Raw genomic sequence first — 20,654 nt, forward strand, 5'->3', positions numbered from 1 at the left:
CGATCGGCAGAAGGACAAAGGACTTCACCCGATGCGTTTGGCGGCCCGGAGACGTAGGAAGTCAAGGTGAGGTCGGCGGCTAGCGCGGCTAGCGCGGCTAGCGCGGCTAGCGCTCCAACAAAGTCCTCCTGGTTGTGTTACTGTAGTCCGCTGCTAATACACCGATCCCACCTACAACTGTCTTCTTTGCAGCCTTCATTGTTCATTAAACAAATTGCAAAAGATGTCCAGAATACTGTGGAATTATGAAATGAAAACAGAGCTTTTTGTATGGGATTCTACGGAGTACCATAACTTCCGTTATACTGACTTCGTCACGCACATACGTCATCATACCGCGACGTTTCAACCGGATATTTCCCGGGAAATTTTAAATGTCACTTTATAAGTTAACGCGGCCGTATTGGCATGTGTTGCAATGTTAAGATTTCATCATTGAAATATAAACTATCAGACTGCGTGGTCGGTAGTAGTGGGTTTCAGTAGGCCTTTAAGACCAGGGATTTGTGTTCAGAATGAGAAAAATACAACTTTAATATTAATAATTGTCCATTAAACAGTGTTATGTATTTACTTGAGTAAAAATCCCAAAATTTGCACACTGACATAAGACATTTTGCTGCTTCTTATTCATGTCTGTGTGGAAAGCGGAAAATGAGGGGGTTGCTTACTGTCTAGTCTGCTTGTAACAATTTTTTCAAAATATTGGTTGTAGACATTTTACGGCATAAAATTCTGGTTTATGAACTGTAAAATCTACAGTTTGTTTAATGTTTTTTTAGGTAAGTGTGACATCATTGTTCTTGATAATCGGACTAAAGAGAAAAGAGATGTTGTAGGCGCTGTAGTATTGAGGTTAATGTGTCTTTATTACGGCATGTTTTTTTGACGCTGAACTTATGTAACTGAATTTTTTGCATTTCAATTTTGTGAACTGAATTATTTTCACACCAAATTATGCTGACAATTTCATTGAAAAATATAAGTGTTTTAAAATTCAGTGTTTTAAAATTCAGTGTAAAAAAATTAAGTTCTGAAAAATGTAGTTTCGAAAAATGTGCTGCTTCAAAAAGCAAGACTCACTTCTCAAACTAGGACTAAAGCAATCGAGCGTGTCTCAAAACCAGCCAATGAGGTGTCAAGTTTGATGTCACATGATGCAGATCTAGCAAAACAGCATAAAAGTCAGTTAACTGGCCTAACTTGGCATAATACAACATAATTAACATTTCAGTGCGGCTCCCTGGATATTTTAAAACTACAGAAATGATTCCAATGGTTAATAGTGAGTGATACAATATGCCGCTAAACTGACGGTGATACACAATGTGACCAGTAGATGGTGCTGGATAATGATGTTCAGGTAAACGTAAGAAGACAGGTTACGATGCATTCTTGAAAGAATACATGTTTGAGCCGAAGCTCGTTGTTAACAAGACAAAGTTTGGTCATTAATAGATGAACAACACTACGGTGACCAAAGGAACCGTGATATTATTTTAAATAAGTGAACGTTTATTTTATCCTTTTGCCTTTATTTTGCGTCGTGTTTGTTGCATTTTCGTTGCTCTTGCGCAATTATAAAAGATGTCGATCAAGGAGGTACGTGATCTGTAGTAGAGGAGCAACGTTCACATATTTTAAATATTCAGTGTTTTATTGTGCATAGCTAATATTGTAAATCCCAAATTCGGTATTTTCATGTACATTCAAGTGTCTTTCAGTAAAAAACTAAACAGAACATCTCAACAACGGAATTAACTTTAGTTATTTTACTGAATTATATGACAGTCAGAATGTACATAAAATATAGAATGTGGAATTTACAATATAATTTAATAACAATAAAATGAAGCATATTGATAATATACGTTGCACTCCTACAAACCACCTATTGATCAACATGATATAATCGGGCAAGAACAACCAAGATGCAACAAACACTGCGAAACATAAATGCAAACATCCACATTTTCTATACAATATCAATGTTCTTTCGAACTCTGCCTCTGTCTGACACTCGCTTTCAGGCTTTTTTGCGCTGTAAACAAGCCCCGCCCACTCTGCCCTATTCTGTTCATTTCCATTTTGCCAAGGTAGCCCAGTTAACTGCTTTTTTATGCTGTTTTGCAATACCCGTGTCACGTGACTTCAAACTTTACACATCATTGGCTGGTTCTGTGACAGGATCGATTGCTTCTGTCTTAATATAGCGGAAGTGAGTCTTGCATTCTGAAGCAGCAAATTTTTATAACACTGAATTCTTTTTACACTGAATTTGTATACATTTTTTTTTTTACACTGAATTTTTATTGACTGAATTTTAAAACACTGAATTTTTTCAATGAAATTGTCAGCATAATTTTATTTAAAAAAATATTCAGTTCACAAAATTCAAACGCCAAAAATGTGGTTACATAAATTCAGTGTCAAAAAAAAGCTTTCGTAATAAAGACACAAATTAACCTCCATACCATAGTACTCTGACTTGCCACACTGTGAGAAGTGGGATGATCGTGAACTAGCAGACACATATTGCTACCATGTTTTATCGGCAAGGAAGCTAACACCCATTTTACATCTACACTACCGTTCAAAAGTTTGGGGTCACCCAAACAATTTTGTGGAATAGCCTTAATTTCTAAGAACAAGATTAGACTGTCGAGTTTCAGATGAAAGTTATCTTTTTCTGGCCATTTTGAGCGTTTAATTGACCCCACAAATGTGATGCTCCAGAAACTCAATCTGCTCAAAGGAAGGTCAGTTTTGTAGCTTCTGTAACGAGCTAAACTGTTTTCAGATGTGTGAACATGATTGCACAAGGGTTTTCTAATCATCAATTAGCCTTCTGAGCCAATGAGCAAACACATTGTACCATTAGAACACTGGAGTGATAGTTGCTGGAAATGGGCCTCTATACACCTATGTAGATATTGCACCAAAAACCAGACGTTTGCAGCTAGAATAGTCATTTACCACATTAGCAATGTATAGAGTGTATTTCTTTAAAGTTAAGACTAGTTTAAAGTTATCTTCATTGAAAAGTACAGTGCTTTTCTTTCAAAAATAAGGACATTTCAATGTGACCCCAAACTTTTGAACGGTAGTGTATAATGGGAAGCACAAAGAACATGGGGTGCCAATTTGATACATTCAGTGCATAAAGGCTGTTATGACCAATCCAGTGTATTTCTCTCCAGTTTACTGTATTTTAAGCTCCATAAACTTTGTCATTTAGGTGATGAAACAAATTACTGTAATAATTTAAAGGGGCCCTATTATGCAAAACCAACTTTGCTCACCTATTGGTATCTATTTTTGTGTATTTGGGATCTGCAACGTCCCAACAATTTGAAATCAAACTATGGAGGCATGGCGGAAATATTTATAAAACAATATTGCCTTTCCCTCATACATCCTCCAAATGACCTTAGAATTTTCCCCAAGTGTGACATTGTTCCCAGGTGTGACGTCAGCGGATTATCCATATATGGTAGAGATTTACCCAAAGTGCCTTGGACAAGTGCACCATTGTAATCTACACTGTTGTCAATAAGCTTATTTTTTGCTATCCTCTTGTTGTGGGACAGATTGGCTCGTACATGCACATGCATCCTCCACTGTTGCCATTTCTAATACGAAGTAGCGTATAGTTCTAACTTATAGCTGTCTGTAGACTTGCTATTAAAGCGCTAAAAACTACAACATGGATGACGAGGAGAAACGTAGTTGAAGTGGAGGCACGTGTATAAAACCAGCGCATCCTTAAGAGACGGTCAGAAAGCAGCATGAAAATGATCTGTAAAACATAATCCATGCAAAATGTTGACCAAAGAACCACCATTACATGTTATGTAGACCACAAGTGTTTTAAATTATGGACAAATATAATTAATATGATCCCTTTAATACATCCCATTATTAACCTTTAATATATCCCATTGTTAACCTTTATTTTTTTTAAATAAGGCAAGCCCCAGTCCAAAATTGGCCCATTGGCCGCACTTTGGACACCCCTGGTTTAGTGTTTCTTTTAAGGAAAATGCAAGTGCAACAAGAAACGTTTAAGTGTATAAATGATTGTTTTGTTTAATAATGTAAAGTTCTTTATTACTTGATGTGCAGCATTACTAGTTCCAAGTTGTGCATCATTAATAGTTCCAAGCTTTTGTGATGATCGTCATCCTTAGCTGAACAATCATTTGAAACGTCTTTGAAACTGACTTATATGAATCGATCTTACGTGGGCTATGCAGGCTGGCTCTGGTTGCTGCTGGATAGAATTGCTGAAACGAAGGCAGGAATGGACTTTTCATATTGGAGGCTAATGTTGAACACTTTTGACCCATGCGGATAAATTCCGATACACGTTTTTTGGTTGATATTGGACCGATATCTAATTTTTAATATTGGCTCAGGACACCCATAGCTATTACTGTATTAACAACAATATAAACTGACCCTGAGAACATCCCCCTTTTCCAAGATCCATTTTTTGTGGGAAAATAACACAAAAAAAGAATTAATCAATACTTTAAATCATGTTTCCAATATCAGTGACATAACTGGTACTGTAGATTGCAGTCGAAAATTATGAATTTCTTAGCTACTCTAAAATTGGAATCGCGACTCTTCTTCTGTTGTTAACTAACTTGCCCAGCCTTTAAGACACGCTGTGTCATGGCTGCATCTCTCCAGGTCTGGTGTGTGAGTGACAGGAAGAAAAGCTCAGACTCACCTGAAGCGAACACATTTGGCGTCACCTGTTAGTGTGCATGTATAAATATGTGAACCCTGAATGTAAGACAAATGTCTTCTTCAGACTTATATCAGGGTCAACCTCTTCCTTAATGATCCAGACAAGGTCCTGCATCTGTTCTATGATAGAGTACATACAGTAATCCTTCCTGACACTTTTACTTGACATTTCAATGTTGTCATTGTTTTGATGTCATAGTCTTCCATGTTTTGTTCCCTTGCCTCCCTGTTACTCTGCATTGTCAAATTCAAAACCATCCGTATTCGTTCCATGGAACTCGACGAAAATGTTCTGCATAATGTTGCCGTGTAAAAATGGCATTATGCCCATTGAAATGTTGAATTCTGGGTTTTCAATGACAACGTGATCATTGTCCTCACTTTGAATACTAGTTGTGTCGCTGTCGCTTCCTTCTGTTGTTGCCTCGCTTCCTTCATGATTGGGATCATTGTCGCTATCTTCGGCATTGTCGTCATTGTCAACATGTTCCTCATCGTCTTCGATATTGTCGTCATCGTCTTCGACATTGTCATTGTTGTCTTCGACATTGTCATCATCGTCGTCAATATTGTCGTCATTGTCTTCAACATTGGCATAATTGTCTTCAATATCGTCGTCAATGTCTTCGACATGGGCGTCGTCATTGTCTTCAGCATCATCGTCCTCAATATTGTCGTCATTGTCTTCAGCATCATCGTCCTCAATATTGTCGTCATTGTCTTCAGCATCATCGTCCTCAATATTGTCGTCATTGTCTTCAGCGTCATCGTCCTCAATATTGTCGTCATTGTCTTCAGCATCATCGTCCTCAATATTGTCGTCATTGTCTTCAGCATCATCGTCCTCAATATTGTCGTCATTGTCTTCAGCATCATCGTCCTCAATATTGTCGTCATTGTCTTCAGCGTCATCGTCCTCAATATTGTCGTCATTGTCTTCATCATCGTCCTCAATATTGTCGTCATTGTCTTCATCATCGTCCTCAATATTGTCATCATTGTCCTCAACATTGGCATCATCGTCGTCCATATTGTCATCATTCTCTTCAACATTAGCATCATCGTCATCAGAATTGTCATTGTCGTCAATATTCTCTTCATTACTGCTATCATTGCCTTCATTATTGGCATCGTTGTTTTCACTGTCTTCATTACTGACGTCAAAGTCTTCAATATCACCATCATTGTCATCACTACTAGGATTGTTATCATTGTCACCACGGTTCCTATTAATGCCTTCCATATTGGCGACATTGTTGTTGTCAATGTTTTCATTGCTATTGTTTTCAGGTTGCCTTGGGATCACCTGAAAGGAAATGGTGATCTCCTGGTTGGAGACACAAACATTGACTCGAAGGGCGCCCACATTTGGGGCTCCTCGTCCTAGCCTTCGTTGGAATCGGCGACCTGAAACACAGTTGAAACATGTTGCCGAGTTAAAAATATAGAGCCTGATAGGGCGTGTATTAAGAGACGTGCAAACATGATAGCGCACGCAAAGTTGACCTGTTAAGTTTGTGCGCAGCGGACTATGTCTCTTAAATTAACAAAATAGAGAGCGCAATCAATTTAGCATGTCTTAAAGTACATGCAGAAAATATGTTGATGTTTAGAACTCCCACAACAGTAGGAAATACAAATATAATCCTTTAGCTCTTGCAATGGGAATTATCAAGCATGAAATCTATATTAAGCATGTCTGAAATATTTTAGCACACAACTGGCTATGCCGCGGCACAGAAAGACACAATTAATGCAAAACGACGGAAGAGAAAGGAGGATCTTCCGTGCCTGTGTCAATATTAGACATATCTTCTGTTCAGCAATTCGCTCTTTGAATTTTTTTTTTAATGGCGTTTGTTTTTTCATGTGGGAGATATAATGTCAACCTATCTCTTGTATGACAAAAAACTTCATGTAATTGCTGGGATCTTACTGACGTCACGTCCGACTCACGTCCCGCCCAATCAATCTGTGTGGTGGTCAAACTAGCTCTGCTCTCAATGGGTACTCGGCATAATTTCTCAAAGAAAAAAATGGCCTATGCTTGTGTTGTTTTCGGCTGTATGAATCGTTCAAATCGCGAAATGTATTAACGTTTCTTCAGAGTTCCTTGAGAGGTAGTTAAAAAGGGAGGAAGGGTGCAAGATTTTACGAAAAAACGAGAAAAGCATGCAGCTCACGCTCCAGTCCAAGGGAGCAGAGTCAAACAATGCATGAGTTTGCAATGATCACTCCATTAAAGGTTTGTTTTTTGTACTTTTAACGTTTATTATTTCCCATTTAAAGGCCTACTGAAACCCACTACTACCGACCACGCAGTCTGATAGTTTATATATCAATGATGACATCTTAACATTGCAACACATGCCAATACGGCCGGGTTAGATTAGTAAAGTGCAATTTTAAATTTCCCGCGAAATATTCTGCTGAAAACGTCTCGGTATGATGACGTTTGCGCGTGACGTCACGGATTGTGCGGACATATTGGGACACCATTGTGGCCAGATATTAAGTCGTCTGTTTTCATCGCAAAATTCCACAGTATTCTGGACATCTATGTTGGTGAATCTTTTGCAATTTGTTTAATGAACAATGAAGACAGCAAAGAAGAAAGCTGTAGGTGGGAAGCGGTGTATTAGCGGCCGGCTGGACTCTTACTAGGAGGACTTTGAGTTGGATAGCAGACGCGCTACCGTGAGTATCAGCTGCGGCTTCCAAACATTTGATCGCTTGCCCGTACGTGCGTGCCGCTATGTGCATGTCACGTACGTAACTTTGGGGAAATATATGTGCTGTATGAACTTTACGGAGGTGAACGGTACTTTGGGCTGTGGGATTGAGTGTGTTGTGCGGGTGTTTGAGTTGTATTGGTAGGTTATATGGACGGGAGGGGGGAGGTGTTTGTTATGCGGATTAATTTGTGACATATTAAATATAAGCCTGGTTGTGTTGTGGCTAATAGAGTATATATATGTTTTGTGTTTATTTACTGTTTTAGTCATTCCCAGCTGAATATCAGGTCCCAGCCGCCTCTCACAGCATCTTCCCTATCTGAATCGCTTCCACTGCCGTCTAATTCTTCACTCTCACTTTCCTCATCCACGAATCTTTCATCCTCGCTCAAATTAATGGGGTAATTGTCGCTTTCTCTGTCCGAATTGCTCTCGCTGCTGGTGGTCATGATTGTAAACAATGTGCAGATGTGAGGAGCTCCACAACCTGTGACGTCACGCTACTTCCGGTACATGCAAGGCTTTTTTATCAGCGACCAAAAGTTGCAAACTTTATCGTCGATGTTCTCTACTAAATCCTTTCAGCAAAAATATGGCAATATCGCGAAATGATCAAGTATGACACATAGAATGGACCTGCTATCCCCGTTTGAAAAAGAAAATTTCATTTCAGTAGGCCTTTAAGTATTGTCTTGATATAATTTGTATTTCTTAAAGACGTGTTTGCTACAAGTGTCTCGAAAAGCACCGACTCGGCGAGAAAGAAAGCAAATGTCAGCAAAACCTATAAGAGTTAAGCTTCTACCAAAGCCAACGATCCTAATTGAAGCTTTCAGCACATACACAATGTTGACATATATAGTTATATTTTGAGTAAGACGGGGAAAACACGCTACTCGTAAACAGCGTATGCAACAGCAACAAATATCAGTAGAAGCAAAGTTAAATCATGAAATGCAACCTTACCCAAGCCAAAAACGATGCATATTTATCCATTGCAGGAAGATTTAAGCCTCTTTTGTACTCAGATGTTGCGCGCGCTGCTTGCTGTACAACAGCCATCTTAGCTTGGTTGACCACCACTGGTTTTCACTTACTGGAAGAAGTCACGCATCGGAATAAAAGCAGTATGCATTGTCTTGTGTCTGGATATTTTGAGCTCATACCAGAGTCCACCTTTGGCGCACAAAAATTGGGTTCTGTTATAGATTGCATTTCAGGACAGCTTCTAAAATGCTCAGAAAAGTGGAACCTCTATTTACACATTGTTTTTTAAACTGGTTTGTATATTGAAAAGTTTGTATAGTGAAGCAGAATTCCATAAAAAACTATGTAAACATGAATAATAGGTTCCAGCATGGACAAGCCTGCTTAGTGGTTTTGTGGTTATAGTGTCCGCCCTAGCTGAGTCACACCAAAGACTATAAAAATGGGACCCTTTACCCCCCTGCTTGGCACTCAGCATCAAGGGTTGGAATTGGGGGCTAAATCAACAATATGATTCCCGAGCGCGGCAACCGCTGCTGCTCACTGCTCCCGTCACCTCAAGGGGGTGGAACAAGGGGAAGGGTCAAATGTAGAGAGTAACTTCACCACACCTAGTGTGTGTGTGACTATCAGTGGGACTTTAACTTTAAAAGCCCCTATTTTAGTTATGGTTTCTACACTTGGAACACAATATAAAATACTTTAAGGTACTTTATATCAAACAGACATAACAAGGGGGTGATGATCAACTTTCTATGTAATAACAAAGTCAAAACAACAACAAGCTGCTATGTGTGCTGCTCTGCAGACACGCTTGCACACAGACAGAAGTCACTAAAGTAAAGTTAAAGTTAAAGTACCAATGATTGTCACACACACACTAGGTGTGGTGAAATTTGTCCTCTGCATTTGACCCATCTCCTTGTTCACCCCCTGGGAGGTGAGGTGAGCAGTGGGCAGCAGCGGTAGCTGCGCCCGGGAATCATTTTTGGTGATTTAACCCCCAATTCCAACCCTTGATGCTGAGTGCCAAGCAGGGAGGTAATGGGTCCCATTTTTATAGTCTTTGGTATGACTCGGCCGGGGTTTGAACTCACAACTAGGGATGTCCGATAATGTCTTTTTGCCGATATCCGATATTCCGATATTGTCCAACTCTTTAATTACCGATACCGATATCAACCGATACCGATATCAACCGATATATGCAGTCGTGGAATTAACACATTATTATGCCTAATTTGGACAACCAGGTAAAATAAGTAAAATAAGATAAATAAATTAAAAACATTTTCTTGAATAAAAAAGAAAGTACAACAATATAAAAACAGTTACATAGAAACTAGTAATGAATGAAAATTAGTAAAATTAACTGTTAAATGTTAGTACTATTAGTGGACCAGCAGCACGCACAATCATGTGTGCTTACGGACTGTATCCCTTGCAGACTGTATTGATATATATTGATATATAATGTAGGAACCAGGGGACGGCATGGCGAAGTTGGTAGAGTGGCTGTGCCAGCAATCGGAGTGTTGCTGGTTACTGGGGTTCAATTCCCACCTTCTACCTTCCTAGTCACATCCGTTGTGTCCTTGGGCAAGACACTTCACCCTTTGCCTCTGATGGCTGCTGGTTAGCGCCTTGCATGGCAGCTCCCGCCATCAGTGTGTGAATGTGTGTGTGAATGGGTAAATGTGGAAATACTGTCAAAGCGCTTTAAGTACCTTGAAGGTAGAAAAGCGCTATACAAGTATAACCCATTTATCATTTAACCAGAATATTAATAACAGAAAGAAACAACCCTTTTGTGTGAATGAGTGTAATAGGGGGAGGGAGTTTTTTTGGGTTGGTGCACTAATTGTAAGTGTATCTTGTGTTTTTTATGTTGATTTAATAAAAAAAAAAAAATGTTAAAATTTTTTTTTTAAAAAGATACCGATAATAAAAAAACGATACCGATAATTTCTGATATTACATTTTAACGCATATATCGGCCGATATTATCGGACATCTCTACTCACAACCTACCGATCTCAGGGCGGACAGTCCAACCACTAGGCCACTGAGTAGGTTATGGTGCCTTCTTACAAACAAAATCACAAAAATCCCTAACTTTAACAACAATATTGCTACAATAATAAACATTTAAAAATGTAAAATGCACCCAAATTGATATTGGCAGAGGAGCAGAAGAGAAAGGAGCAGACAGCGGGAGATGGAACAGGAGGGGGAGCTTCGTCTGCATGTTTTTGTTTGCAAGAGCGAGGGGCCACGCTATAACAAGAGGAGAAAAAGTGTCTTCTCCGTTACTGTGATATAATCCTGCTCTGGCATTTTCCAAGCAAAGGTGTGGTCACTTATTGTGCTGTGATGTGGTCATGCTTGTGAGCACCATTAATGTACTGTAAATAGTATGCTTTTTTTTTTTTTACTCTTCAGCGTTTCGCTCCTTCTTTTCACACTAGTCTTTTGAGTTTTTTGCACTCTTATTGAGTGAGCAAGATGGACAAAACTTGTCAAAAGGCAAAAAAACAAAGAAAAGGCATACATGCTGGAGTGTTGAGACATGACTCTTCTCTGCAGAAAGTAAAGTAGAAGTCTTCGCCTTCCCAATAATGTTTCGCCCTGCTTTCTTGCCTTCAGGTGCCTGAGTGAAACGTTCGTCCACACAGACATGGTTCGCACACAGAGGCATATTTGGTTTTATCTAATTTCGGGGGTCACGGGGGGTGCTGGAGCCTATCTCAGCTGCATTCGGGCGGAAGGCGGGGTACACCCTGGACAAGTCGCCACCTCATCACAGGGCCAACACAGATAGACAGACAACATTCACACTCACATTCACACACTAGGGCCCATTTAGTGTTGCCAATCAACCTATCCCCAGGTGCATGTCTTTGGAGGTGGGAGGAAGCCGGAGTACCCGGAGGGAACCCACGCAGTCACGGGGAGAACATGCAAACTCCACACTGAAAGATCCCGAGCGCGGGATCGAACCCAGGACCTTCGTATTGTGAGGCAGACGCACTAACCCCTCTCCCACCGTGGAAAAAGTTCTAATAGAGGGTTTCGTAAATCAAAGTTCCACTTGTGTGCTCCATGTTTAAAATCCTACCAAAATGCCACAGGTAGGAGCATGAAAACATGAACGTGGTGGGAAATAAGCAAAACCCTCCTTTAAATAGGGCGGGCTGCACGACTTTTGCAATTGTTATCAATTGTACACGCAAAGTTAGTAGTTCACCTGCAACACCCACTAAAAGTACACTCAATTTTATAGTCAATTTTTATAGTATATTTGGCACTTGTTATTTGGATCTGATTAGATCAAGACCATTACGTATATGATTGAACAGTTTTATCCGCAATAGCTGTGGATACTTACGAATTGGACCATTGTGCTGTCCGTCACCTTGCACTTCCATTCTTCCTAAAAGAAATTTAGTTGCTTCCGGTGATTGCCATTTACTTTTCTTTCATTGGGTCTGCAAACAAACAAACTGCCATTTAGGGCGTGAAATCTTCCTCCACAACTTTGTTACCGTAGGTAACGGAAAGGGAAGCCCCATCTATTTAGCTCAATCAGCTACAATTGTTACACTTTAGTGGTCTGTATAAAGCTCTCGAGCCACAGAAAAGGCAAACACTAAAGTTAATTGTCAAAAACTGAAGCATTGGCCTCACCCCCAAAGCCATGTAGTGACATAAAAAAGAGTGACATCACATTTCAATACATCATTATATGTGTTGTCACTTTTTAAGACCTCACCCATTGCCTGCTTTAGGTTTCTGGAACTGGTCTATTATAACAATGCAGTTGGTGATTAAATATATATTTCTTGTGCAGCTTCTGTGACATTGTGGCCCTTGTCATGCTGCATATTGCTTGTCATGTTAGTTTCTGCTACTGTCCATTCATAGATTTTTTTTATTTACTTTTTATTTTAATGAAAAAAAAAATAAATGCAATGGTTTTAATAAGCCCTGTGATGAGATGGCGACTTGTCCAGGGTGTACCGCGCCTTCCGCCCGAATGCAGCTGAGATAGGCTCCAGCACCCCCCGTGACCCCAAAAAGGGACAAGCGGTAGAAAATGGATGGATTGATGGTTTTAACAAAGTCATTGATGTCAAAGTAATGCTGTCAATTACAGTGTCATGCTGTTGTAATTGTAGTGGTCAATCTGGTCCACAACAGTATGCATTAATGCAGCCAGGGGCGCCGCTAGGGATTTTGGGCCCCATGAAAAGAATCTTTACAGGGCCCCCTGTATTATAATTTCATCATCATTAGGGGCCTCTCTGGGCCCCCCTCCATCATGGGCCCCTAGAATCCGTCTCCTTTACCCCCCCTTTTCGGCGCCCCTGAATGCAGCATTGGCATTGGTTTGTAAATCACTACATAAGATCATTGCATATGATCATATACTTAGACATGAGTAGAGGGGACGGCGTGGCGAAGTTGGTAGAGTGGCTGTGCCAGCAATCGGAGGGTTGCTGGTTACTGGGGTTCAATCCCCACCTTCCACCATCCTAGTCACGTCCGTTGTGTCCTTGGGCAAGACACTTCACTCTTGCTCCTGATGGGTGCTGGTAGCGCCTTGCATGGCAGCTCCCTCCATCAGTGTGTGAATGTGTGTGTGAATGGGTGAATGTGGAAATACTGTCAACGCGCTTTGAGTACCTTGAAGGTAGAAAAGCGCTATACAAGTATAACCCATTTATCATTTATCATTATATAAGTACACTGTGAAAGTCATGTCTCTATGAAAGTAGATTCCACAGTGGTCTACACAATGATATGATATACACCAATATTCATGTAAGAGATATTTAAAGCAATTGTATTTGGTGGTACATGCACAGTTTGTGTTAAAATTAATAGAAGAACACCAGTGCTGCTGGCCTTGCTTTTTCTTTAAGTACACTTTCTGCCGTGCACCTCTTTATTTTTGTTTTATTACGTTTTTTGGAGAGTGCGTGTTTTTCTTATATTTAATAAAACAACAGTAACCAACATTTTAACAGTAGATTTACCTGTTGTTCGCCCTGGCGTCGCCGATGAAGGACAGCGTCTCAGGTGTGCAGAAGCATGTATGCCCCGTCATTCCTGTTGATGGTGTTGGCCCTTCGCTTCCTTCATCCATCTCTTGTATTTATTAGTTTCTGTAAAAAATTACTTTTCCTTGGCTGACAGTTGTTGTGTTGTGGCTTCATAATGTTGTGTTCCGGAAGTTGGTGCGTCGTCATAATTTGCTCCGCTGTCTCTTCCGTTGTGTCGGTCGCGTCTTGTGGCTTCAAGTTGTGTTGCTGCTTTATATTATTCTGTTGTGTCATTTGTATTTATTGTGGCTTTTGCAATCATGCTGTAGCTTAACGTTTTTGTGTTGTAATTCATGATATTGTCTTGTGGCGTTTGCATTTGTTGTGACCTATCTATCTCGACCAACGTAGATGTCCGCCATTCTTGTTTTGATGACGCACAGACGGGCAGACAGACTTCAATAACGTTTAAAGTCCTTATCATTAAAAGTGATAAACTTCATATAAAGTCTGCTGTTCTTAAATCCAATGTTTTCCTTTTTCCAGTATCGATAAAATGGATTAATTGCTGAGCACGGATCGATGTACCGGTATTTGAATCCAAGGAATATAAATCGATATAACAATTAATTGGTACAATCTTAGTAAACACAAATCATTTTTAAAGTTGTTTAAAATATAGTTTAAAGAAATGGAAATTGCATTGAAACAAGAACAAAGAAGAACTTTGCATTCTTACACATTTCATAACCCAGCTTTACCGCAACTTTCCTGAGATCGTTTGTGTGATTATTAATATTGTTCAAGGTGGTGTTATTTAAAAATAACTGTTGGGAACTCAGGAGGACAAAAACGATAAGATTATTTTGAATTGTTATTTGACAGGTTCCTTTAAAGACAGAGAAAACATCTTCCAAATTCCACATTTGTATTCCTATTTGCTCCAAAATTTGTATCCTTGGCATCTATGTGCAAAGTTTTACGTAAAGCAGTGTTTCTATGCAATTCAGCTCACGGTACTACAAAAGGGGTAAAAACATAACTCACACCTTTTCCTTTTTTCCTGATGTGTTTCTTTTTCTTCAGCTACTGTATTGCCCGGTATCATTAGATGTAGGCAAGTGTACATACTAGAGTGTCTTTGTGTCTGTATTTGTGGCTATACAGTAGCACGTTACGACGGCCCTTTAAAATTGCAAATGCGGTTAAGAGTCATAAAAGATGTATCCCAATTTTAGTCAAGTGCATTTTCCTCGTCTATGATAAAATATGCACCTTTTTGTGTCTCACCAGTTTTAACGTGAACATGTAATGACAAGTAGTCGCACTGCTAAGTTTAGCTTTGTTTTACCAGTAAATTCAGTGTGGCAGCAAAGGAAGCCACAGTGATGACTATTCCCTCTACATGTTTCCTCTCTCACTGTGTGTCCATTTTTTCTTTTTTTTCTTGTGCAGTACATTTGTTTCCGGCCACCAAGGCCAAGGAAAGCTTGTGGAGCTTGTTTGAAGGTAAGTGCTCGTAATTATAGCGTGTATGTGTGATAGTGATAAAAAAAAAAAGCCACCGCATTGTCAATAATAGGCACAAATAGCCCAGCCCAGTATGCTACTTTCTCAAATTCCAAACACTAAAATGTCCATTTTTCTTTCAGATGTTTACCTTTGCGCCGGGCTGATTTGCTCAGTGGGCCTGCTGTGCATGTGTATGTTCACAGTGACGGTAACCTGCCAGTACATACAGAGGAAGCGACGGTTAAAAGGTCAGCAGACAGAAATTAAACCATTCGCTATTGACCCATAACCTGTTTTGTCTCTTTCCTTCCTTCACTTCTTGTCCACCAACTTGTGTCTCTTCACTGTGCTAATGTTCTGTTTCTTTGCAGATAATTACCACCTGGTCAAAAGCTCACAAAATAGGTAAGACCTCATGTTTATTTATCCACACACATCTCACTAGAAAGTGACCCACTTACTCGTGGAAAATAAGTAAAATTGCACATAATTCAGTGAGGATTCAATTTAGTGAACGTCAAAGGGTTAATTTTGCACATATTTTTCTTTTTCTCTAGCTGTTGGTAGTTTCTTTTACATAAATGTATTGTCCTCAAATATGCATTTGTCTTTAAAAAAAAAAAAATCAAAGGACCCGTGTGTTCACCCTCAGAAACCAGCAAAAAAATAAAGCAATTGTTTATTTGTTTTTGTTTTTTTTTTTTTGTTTTTTTTGTCCTGTCCAGCTTCTAAGGCAAATCATATAGTTGATGTAGATGCCCATATCGGCTGTTCAGATTTACTTTACAAAAGGGAAGTGTAGGATACCTCTCTTATTGTCTTATTTGTATTTGACTTTATTAAATGTATTTATATTATCATTTGGTGCAGCCGGGCCGGAGCAGGAGGGGATAGAAAGAGAAAAAAAGGAAGACAGAGGGGGAAATTGTGGGGACAAGAGGGGGATTAGACAGAGAGACAAAAACAACAACAGCAAACACAACAACAACAACAACAATAGAGCAACATCAGCAAATATGACATGTACAAATATGATGGTAAAAGTAATAGCAAATAAGCAGTTAGCGAAAATAAAAAATAATATAGAAATGACAATGAGCATTATTACACTACAAATGGAGCAATACAAATACCAATAGAAATTGCGCTATTGATAATGAACAATACCAATACTTTACCTTTATTATCAACAATACAGTTGTTCAAATGCAACAATACATATACGTAATGATAACTTGAGGTACGAAAGAATGCAGAAAAATGGAGGGGAAGAAAGAGAAGCAACCTACATCAATCGTTTTTAACGTTTTCCGATAAACTGTAGCGACTACAATATTGAATAACAAGATTGGAATAATATCAAAATATTGATATTCTGATAACAACATTTCGTATACTTGTGTCGATTCTCATATAACAATATAAGTATGTTGACATCTTGGGCTGAGAGATGTGCATTCGTAAGCAGGTGGAATGAGTTATTTGACAACTAGGCCATGGAGGGATGGGTGTTCATCACATTTGGTAACAATACGTAGTACTTGAGAATCAATACCGGTACTCAACGGTGCCAATTTTTGGTACTTTTGTTTGTGTTCAAATGTGTTGAGCAACGTTGTTTAAAAAAATTAATTGGTTATTTCGTTTTCTTACATTTCTGGGTGTCATTTGCAAGTACTGTGCTGCACTGTATTATATACTATTTTGTCTTTACAGTTGCAATTCCAAGTAGATGGCAGTAGTGTATAGACACAGTGTGTTGCCTTAGCAAGGAAGTAGTCTTTGCCATTAAGTTGACTGTGCCAGTCTTGTCTATTGTTAAACCCTACAAAGTGTTTAAAATGTAAATATTGTACTTACTACGCACCAGCTGTTTGATTGTAACGTGACTCTTAGTTGTAATTTCATTACCAAATTTGGAGGTGTTGAAATTGGCTCGTAAAATCGCTAATGCTAATCAATCGCATGTCTATGGCAAATTCAATGTTGATTAGAATCAAGCTAAAACATTTTGAAAAGGGGAGCCTTACTGTACATTTGAGCGCTTACTTCTTTGTTGGCATGGAAAATGTATACATTACCTAGAGTCCGCTCTGATTCCTTGACTGCTTGTTTCCTGGCCAAGTTGTCATGACCTGTCATTCCAAGTCATATTCTGTTTTTGTGTTTAGTATTATTGTCCTTAGTTTAGTATTATGTTATGTTAAGTCTGCAACCAAACGTTACATCACATGCAACAAAGGCATCGAAATAGGGCACTGTTTGATTTTATGTGAATCAGTACCCAGTAGTACCGACAGATTTGGTCCGTACCTATTCTGAATTAGGTACCCACCCTAATTCTCTGTCAATAACTGTCAATACAATTTAAATACCATGGTGTTGGCAGGAACTACTTTTCCTTTTGCCTGTCATTGTCATCATTTCATGTCATTTGGTGCTTAATCAGACTAAATATGCCTGCTTTTCAGTTTATAGTAATGTCACAACTTGTGTGTGCTGTACATGGAACCTGCCATGGGACTCAAACTTCACAGAAAAGCTCACTGTGCAGCGCAACTCTTAAAGCGACAAGAAATAATGCTTGTGTACTCTAACTATGAATTGTTTTAGTTATATTGTAAAACTTACAAACGTTGCTTAGAGTGATGAATGAGGAATCCTTTCGAGCAGAAACGCGATAGAAAAATACTTCCGGTTCAACGAAAGAAACAGGAAATATATTTTCAACTTGCAGCATCTGCAGTGAGCAAACTCGTCCAAAAGATGGCGCCATAGCGCAAACAGGGACACACGTTTTCATTGTCTTTGTCTGTTCTATGACAACCATTTGTTGAATACAAAGCATTCTGATTGTTGGCGAAGAAAATCCATAAATTAGCCGCAACGTTTTGCAAGCCGCAGGGTTCAAAACGTGGGAAAAAAGTAGCAGCTTTTTGTCAGGAAAATACGGTAAATAATTTTACACCTCCATCCCGTGTTTTTGTCTGATTATAATTGTGATAAAAAGTTGAATCATTCATTGATGTGGACAATTTTAAGTATCTGTATCAGCATTGGTTTGTGTAAAATAAGCAGTTAAAATGTTTGGTTTGGCATATTTATTTTATCTTCTGTTGATTTACCAAAGTATCTGTCTTGATATCAGCGATACCGAATTCAGCTTTACTTGTTATAGTATCGATTTTGGAGTATCGCTCTCGGTATTGGAACCATTGATCGTGTCGAAGGACTTCAGTCTCGTGGCTTTCAAAATGGAAATGCAGCTGCTTTATATATTTTGCTCTGTTATTTGAACGCAGCTCAGGAGAAACCGTCACCAGTGTGGTCAGTGTATCTCCTGCTCTGCCAAAGAAGGAGAGAAGATACAAGAAGAAAAAGAGCAAACATTACCAAGAGGATATCCCACCAGAGATACCTGCAAAAGGTGAAAGCACACATCTAGTAAAGTGTCCAAGTATGATATTTTGTTTTGTAAATAAAACCTAAAAGTACAAACACAGTGTTCAATTTGGTTGGGTTTTAGCAGCCTCTATAAACCTGAGTGATAACATTCTCGACTGAAGCTAACATGTTTAATCTAATCAAACCACATCTTGGTAATTAAGTGTTGGAATGCAATCTATCAGTTCTATCTATTCTAAACATTGATTTGATTTGATTTTTTTAATGTGATGGCTTAAGATTCTGCAACAGTTGATGATTTGAGGTTTGTTTTTCTTAGCTGAGAATGCTGATAGTTGCTCTTTTACTTTTATTTGCTAGTCTGGTTTGAATTTTTTTTAAAAACACCATCCCTAATTTCAACTCTGCAGTTCCCATTGGAGACAAAAGGAAACCAAAACTTTTAAAACCACAACCAAGGAAACTAGTTCTGGTGAGTACATAACACATTCCAAAATACTATGTGCACTCTTTGGTGTGATTATATTATGGATGCCAAGGATTGGAACACAAACCAGTCATCACCTTGGATCGTTGTTAGTGTCCATTGTTCTATATACAATACTATATCAAATCCTTGCATGGTTAAGTGTGTTGTCCTTTCAAAACGACTTCTGCATACCACTGGTTTGTTTTTCGTCAGCAGCCACCAATTCTTGAAAGTTTTCTCTTTTTTTTTTTTTTAAGAACACATTCAAAAATACTGTTTTAACCCAAGTATAACAATTTTTAATTTTCCATAAGGAAAACTCAGGTTGTTGTTTTATATTTGTGGGATTTATTTATGCAAACCAAATTACTTCTCTCCAAGCGAGCAAGTATTCCTGTCACTCACAAAACAACAACTTTCTATGTTAGTCTAATTTGCCTGTCTTAAGTAATATACTTGAGACTCAAATCTGAGAAGTACTTATTGAAATTAGACAAATAATTTGCTCAGCAAATTTTCTGAGAACATATATTGTATTCTACACACATTCCCAAAGGAGTTAACATGTAAAACACATACTAACCATTTATTTCAATTTACCCAACTCTGTTTTTTTTTTCTGAATACAAACTAACCACGCAATTCAAACATGGCCACAAAAGACAGGAAAAAAACGAATTAGTCATTAGTAGTATAAATCTACCCTAATGCTATAACTTGTTTTTATTCTTTCTTGTGATCCATCCTCCAACAGTAGTATTAAAGATCAGTTTTGCTGCAGTGATTCTGAAATGTTTACAGATTTCAGATAATCTATGGCATCCTAAAACAACTACTATATTTACTATGACCTTCTGGATAATTTCCTAACAATTCTAGGCCAACGCCTTGCTGATTTGCAGACCACTGACCACATCCCTTGTTCACCCCTTGTCTTCTCTCCATAATGTTCCTCTTGCTCCTCTGTCCCCTCATTGCCAGCCGAAGATAGTGGAGGAAAATCTGACCTACGCAGAACTGGATCTGGTGAAGCCCATCCCAGACGCAAAGGCGTCGCGCAATGGCACGGTCTACGCGCAGATTCTTTTCGGAGAACAGCAGTTATGAAGATGCAAACTCCATTCCTAAATGTGCTTTTAAGATATGTAAATAGGGTTGTTTATTTATAGTCTGTGGTTGTTGTATTCTAATAAATACACATGTAAATTGTACATATAGTTTTTATACAAACTTTGACTGCCTTCACAAGCGATGATGGTGAAGTCCAAGATTTACTGCAAGACCACCAAACTGGTTGGAATTTCAGAAATGTTATTTGTGCACTTTTTATGTGTGTGTGTCATAGATGTGTAGGGCTAGCGTAGGGTTGTTAGCTCCCTGAAAAACAAATGAGGGACACGGACTAAAATAGCAGAATTCACAGAGTCTATTGTAAATCCCTAGTGGTATAATGTTATGTGCCTCTGGCTACCCCAAAACAGTCAAATTAAATTTTGGTTTGAGCCTATTAGTATACTATGGAGTGCCGAATGGGAAAGTTTAGTCACACCTTTCTAGCATATATATTTCTCAGATTTAACTTACTTTTCTCAGATTTAGCTAAGTTTCATCACATTTAAGTTTAAATTAAATGTTGATGTTATATCTAAATGTTAAATCTAAACCTATATGTTAAAGGCCTACTGAAACCCACTACTAGTTTATATATCAATGATGACATCTTAACATTGCAACACATGCCAA

At 38.7% G+C, this 20,654-nt stretch overlaps 1 protein-coding gene across 1 annotated transcript in view; it reads left to right on the plus strand.

Annotated features, from left to right (window-relative positions):
• The window catches only part of LOC133655716 (V-set and transmembrane domain-containing protein 4-like), a 38,197-nt gene extending 17,972 nt beyond the window's left edge, over positions 1-20,225 (plus strand). The window contains exons 3-8 of the mRNA XM_062056123.1: positions 14,981-15,034; positions 15,178-15,285; positions 15,409-15,442; positions 18,340-18,464; positions 18,853-18,914; positions 19,893-20,225. Coding sequence (XP_061912107.1) covers positions 14,981-15,034; positions 15,178-15,285; positions 15,409-15,442; positions 18,340-18,464; positions 18,853-18,914; positions 19,893-20,018 — 509 coding nt within the window. The 3' untranslated portion in view covers positions 20,019-20,225. The remainder of the gene's footprint in view (positions 1-14,980; positions 15,035-15,177; positions 15,286-15,408; positions 15,443-18,339; positions 18,465-18,852; positions 18,915-19,892) is intronic.
• Positions 20,226-20,654: the final 429 nt, after the last annotated feature.

This window comes from Entelurus aequoreus, linkage group LG08 (assembly GCF_033978785.1).
Source record: "Entelurus aequoreus isolate RoL-2023_Sb linkage group LG08, RoL_Eaeq_v1.1, whole genome shotgun sequence".
NCBI classification, from domain to species: Eukaryota; Metazoa; Chordata; class Actinopteri; order Syngnathiformes; family Syngnathidae; genus Entelurus; species Entelurus aequoreus.